The sequence below is a fragment of the Penaeus japonicus genome, unplaced genomic scaffold, assembly GCF_977035675.1.
Source record: "Penaeus japonicus unplaced genomic scaffold, GWHDUDI00000001_assembly GWHDUDI00000037, whole genome shotgun sequence".
NCBI classification, from domain to species: domain Eukaryota; kingdom Metazoa; phylum Arthropoda; class Malacostraca; order Decapoda; family Penaeidae; genus Penaeus; species Penaeus japonicus.
Genome location: NW_028234439.1, coordinates 13,564,819 through 13,570,088, shown reverse-complemented (window position 1 = coordinate 13,570,088; position 5,270 = coordinate 13,564,819). Strand labels below are relative to the sequence as shown.

Here is a 5,270-nt window from a genome sequence, read left to right as displayed (position 1 = left end):
TGTGTGTGTGTGTGTGTGTGTGTGTGTGTATGTGTGCGTGTGTGTGTGTGTGTGTGTTTATTTGTTATTACCTTTTTAGTCTGTTGATCATGTTTCTTAGCTGATGATCAAGTGTTTTATAAATTTCACCATAACACATCCAGTAACAAATCATTTACCTTATCTATTCTATTATGTATCAGTCTATCAATTCAAGTCAACAGAGACTTTCCTTATACTAACAACTTCTAAAGGATAATTTACCTTTTACAGATTCTCCCGTCAACAAAAACAAACATAAACAAACAAACAGCTGTTAGCCAGATGACGGCCAGAGTGACCTTTGCACTCGAAATAATGCTGAAAAAAGGTTAATAATAAATCTTTCAAAGTCACCGCTCCTTTTGCTTTACGTTTTCTTTGTCTCCTCTGTCGAAAACTATATCCTCGTTATTTTTACAATTTACACTTTCTATTTTCATATACCTTCTTCACAGCAGTTTTATCACCCTTTATTGATTTTGCTTGTACGATATATTATGAAATAGTACTTGTAATACGTAAATTATTGCAATGATAAGCATCCAATTTATTAGTAAGTGAATAGTCATATTAGATTTTTTTTTTAATCAAGAAAAATCGTTTTTCACAAAGGACAAATATATCATGGAGAAAATGAGTGATTATACAAATATTATTCATACTCTTTTTCATCGGAGAAAAGACCTGGTTTTTATTTTTCTATAACTTTTTTTTATTATTATTCTTAATGTTTCATTAAAAAAATATATATATATGAGATCATAAAAAATGCCATAGATGACGCTTTTGGGTCGTTTGTCTGGAATTCCTAGCAGGGTTGCCTATTCGGATATTTGTGTGAGGGTCTGTAGAGAGGGGCATATTTTTAGCCTGTTTTTTTCCTGTATGTCCACTAAAAAGTTTTAGTCATATGTGGTACCTACATATTACTGGCTCTCGAAAGGTTAGAAATAAATGTATCTGACATGTAATTTACAACTACATACACAAAATTATTGAGCTAGATATTGTTACGCCGGCCGCCTCGTCTATCTGCCACCAACACGAGGCAGGCTAGGCAGACGGCGTGCTAAACACAGGGTCGTGAACACAGAACAGCTCCAAGAGGCACCGAACACCACAGCGTCCCAGAACACCACGAGGGGCCACACCACGTGGCAAGGCAGGGCACGAAATAAACACACAATAACAGTCTTTCCTTTATTTACACTAGTTCTTTACCCGTACACTTTTCTATAGGCACCATACAGGGGGGAAAGCAGCACATCACACTGCACAATACAGCTTATAACAGGGCAACACAAAGTATATCAGGTCACAAGGGGCACACGCGAGGTCTTCCCAGGGGCAGCAGCTAACTGCGTCTGTCCTGGCCTCGTTCCTTCCGCGCCTCTTGCCCAGACATTGCGTCATGTTTGTCCAGCTTACATCATTTTATTGGTAACACATGTTTCGCATAGAGACAAAGACCCACTGGCGTAGCAATATCTTTTTAATATATTAATGGGAGAAAGATTGAATGTTTTATATACGAAAAATAGTGTATGGAATCGACAGGTCGGTGAAATCTAAAACACTTTTTTTTCTAAACATTTCTTGCACAATTTGAAAATAAAGAAGATATATGACATTAACTATACTACTCGCAGCAGCCCTTTCGACCTTCCTTCTGCCTTGATAAACAATCGATTGATGTGTTTTTGTTTTAACTGATAGGTACTTGTTTGGGAAAGAGCCATCTATCGGAAAAACGATTTTTGGATTTTAGTCTGTCTTTAGACGACAACCAATAAGGACAAGCCATAGACCAACAGGCCAATCACAGCAGTCTCATGTCTCTTATTGTTCATGAATCCGCGGGCTTGACACTGCAAGCCACTCTCGAGCCGGTTGTCGTCTCAAGAAGACTTGCTTGTGATTTCGGTACTGGTTGGAGTTCACAAGAAATTACTTTTCAAATCTCCATTTTTCTGGCTTACAAACCAAGTAATGCCAGTCATTAGTTGCTCCTTCATTACAATAAGTTTTTTTTCCAAAGAAAACCGTTATAATACCGACAACCAGTCACAACAGGAGATCTGTAGCCAATCACAGTGCATTAAGTAAACATGAGTCCGAATTTCCAACAGCCCTGGTCCTATTATCACCCATTTTGTCACGGCTCCTCCTTGGCTGTTTCTGCTGCTCTGACACTACATTCTGGAGAAAGAGAAGTAGTGTATATTTTCATTCTCTATTAAATCTGAAGTATAGACACTCCTTATGGAAGAAAATCAGCCATGAATAAAAATAAGATTAAAGGTTGATCAAAGACTTACAAATGAAAAGGAAGAAAAATGAATATGAAACAATTAACAGAGTACCGATAAAATAATAATAGTTGAAATAAAATACGTATGAGAAAGCTTTCGTTGCGACAAATGGAAGATAAACAGTATTATTACTAACTTCAAGCAATTGCACACATCCCCACCGCGAAGCCACCATTTTTACATTGTAGAGTACTCAATGTACAATATAACGTTAATAGTGTTTTGTGTAATTTGCTGCACGGTGCAATACTTTACTTTACTTGTACTTATGCATTGATGTACTTAATTAGTCTCAGTTAGTTACAAAGTGATAAATAGTGATTGTGTTTTTGCTTGTTGACATGAAAATTATGTTTGTGTATCCAGTGTCAGTGATTTTATAAGTTTTTTTTTTTTTCACTGTTGATGGTTGATAGTATAACTGGTTCACTGATAGTTATATACTCTATATAGTTATGATGCATGCGCCCTGTCGCTTCACCGTCTCCGCCAGTGCCCCTTCCCATCTGTAATGTGGCGATGGATAAGGAGTCCATTCCCTCCTTTTGTGGAGAGACACCTGCTGCTGTGCAACCCTCCCGCTGCAACCAGAAAGTGGAGGCGTGGATTCGAAACATGGAGAATGTGGCGAAACCAGCAACAGATTCAACTTTCATCTCGGCAGAGCGACCGCATTACAAAGGTCCTGTCCTCCAATCATATCTATCATCCACAGGGCATTTGGTGATCAGCCACTCTACTTGCTGACAGTTCAACCAGTTCACTTTCCAGTTGCCTTGAACAATCTGGTCACCACAAAGAGAAGAATCATCCAGCAACTTGCACGAAGGATCCCGCAATGCCCGACAGGGGTATGCCGCAAACGACGGCCTCTTTGGTAGTTGGAAGCGGGGTTTCTGGTCCTGAAGAAACTGGGCTCTGTACGCTACTGAATTCAAGATCTCTCTCCCTCGTTCTCTGTCGTTAAAGCTGGAGGATAAGCTACTTCACCGTATCGTGACACGCAGTACATGGACCCCTGGTTGCCTTATGATGCTGAGCTTGGAAAGACAAACCTGTTCACACACATACACACCTTTGTGTATGTATAATATAGAATCGACAAGAAAAGCAATGTCAAATATTATGACAAGTGTATGGACAGCTTGTAATCGAAGGCACCTTTCATTACGCCAGCTCACGTTCTTGCCTTAAACAAATGCGGTAAAAGAAAAACTTAGAGGTATTCTGTACGTGTTATACGGCTTTGTTTGAAGTTACCCGGTTGACATTCAACGCATGCAGGTTTATGCATTGGATGAATAATCAATTTTATAGATGTATATGTATGATAATTATTCATAAATCGGACTCTGTAATATTTTCGAGATATGCAAAGCTTAATTGACAGCGTTAATTCAGTGGGATCACATGGGATAAGAAGGAACCCTTAATTGATTCCTTGGCAAATTTTAAGTAGAAGAGTTATAAAAGCACACGAGTAAATTTGCTGGTTTTCATAATAAAGACAGGTACATTTAAAAAGGCATTCTTGAATTCTTAGGTTCCAGATATTGCTTATTTTGACATGATTATTAGTACATTTTTAGAACACTATTCTTGACATAACGTAATGAATTTTGTATCCTTATCCATTTGTCTGTTATCTTGTGGCTTCTCTACAGCCGCAGCAGAAAAGATTGTCCGATGTTTGGACACAAAGGATAGGGGAAGCTTGCTCTCTTTCTGGTGCTGTTCATTGCAACTTGTAATGTCGAACTATCCTTGCAACATACGCAACCTGAAAATTCGTTAGCCATAAGATGGTCAGAGTGACCTTGGTATTCGAAACATTTCCTAAAAGAAGGTTAAAGTTAAGTCTTTCGTAGTTACCGCTGATTTTTTTTACGTTTTCTTTGTCGTCTCCCTTTGTGTTTTTGGGGGGTGTCTTCGTTATTTTTTGAATGGCGTTGTTTCACTTCCTTTTTTCCCTTACCTTTTTCACATTAGTCAATTTACTTTCTGTTGGTCTTGTGTATACGATGAATTATGAAACTAGAAGGAGAAGAACCGGAGTAGTGGCAGTGATAGTAGCAGAAGCTGAAATTCATATCTAAATTCACAATTACATAATCACTTCAATGAAAATTGCAAACGTATCAACCTTCCGCTGGTTACATATATATATATATATATATATATATATATATATATATATATATATATATATATATATATATATATGTGTGTGTGTGTGTGTGTGTGTGTGTGTGTGTGTGTGTGTGTGTGTGTGTGTGTGTGTGTGTGTGTGTATGTATGTATGTATGTATATAGATAGATAGATAGATAAAGGTAAATTGATAGATATGTATATATATACATACATACATATATATACATATATATACATATACATACATATATATACATATATATATATATATATATATATATATATATATATATATATACATATATATGTACACATATATACATATACACATACATATATACATATATATATATATATATATATATATATATATATATATATATATATATATGTGTGTGTGTGTGTGTGTGTGTGTGTGTGTGTGTGTGTGTGTGCGTGTGTGTGTGTGTGTGTTTATGTGTGTGTGTGTGTGTGAGTGTGTGCGCGTGTATGTGTGTGATTGTGTATATATGTACGTATATAGAAACGCACACACACACATATATGTGTATATATATATATATATATATATATATATATATATATATATATATATATATATATATATATATATGTGTGTGTGTGTGTGTGTGTGTGTGTGTGTGTGTGTGTGTGTGTGTGTGTGTGTGTGTGTGTATATTTATTTATCTATATGTGTGTATGAATATATATAACTGTAAACACATTCGTTTTCCCTTAATATGGTAAAATAAGAACCACATATTGCAAGGCTAATAACAATAAGC

The 5,270-nt window shown here is 36.3% G+C and overlaps 1 protein-coding gene across 1 annotated transcript in view; it reads left to right on the top strand.

Moving 5' to 3' along the window:
- Positions 1 to 374, top strand: part of LOC122259671 (turripeptide OL11-like) — a 17,647-nt gene extending 17,273 nt beyond the window's left edge. Inside the window, exon 4 of the mRNA XM_043026577.2 lies at positions 253 to 374. Coding sequence (XP_042882511.2) covers positions 253 to 280 — 28 coding nt within the window. The 3' untranslated portion in view covers positions 281 to 374. The remainder of the gene's footprint in view (positions 1 to 252) is intronic.
- The last annotated feature ends 4,896 nt before the right edge of the window (positions 375 to 5,270 follow it).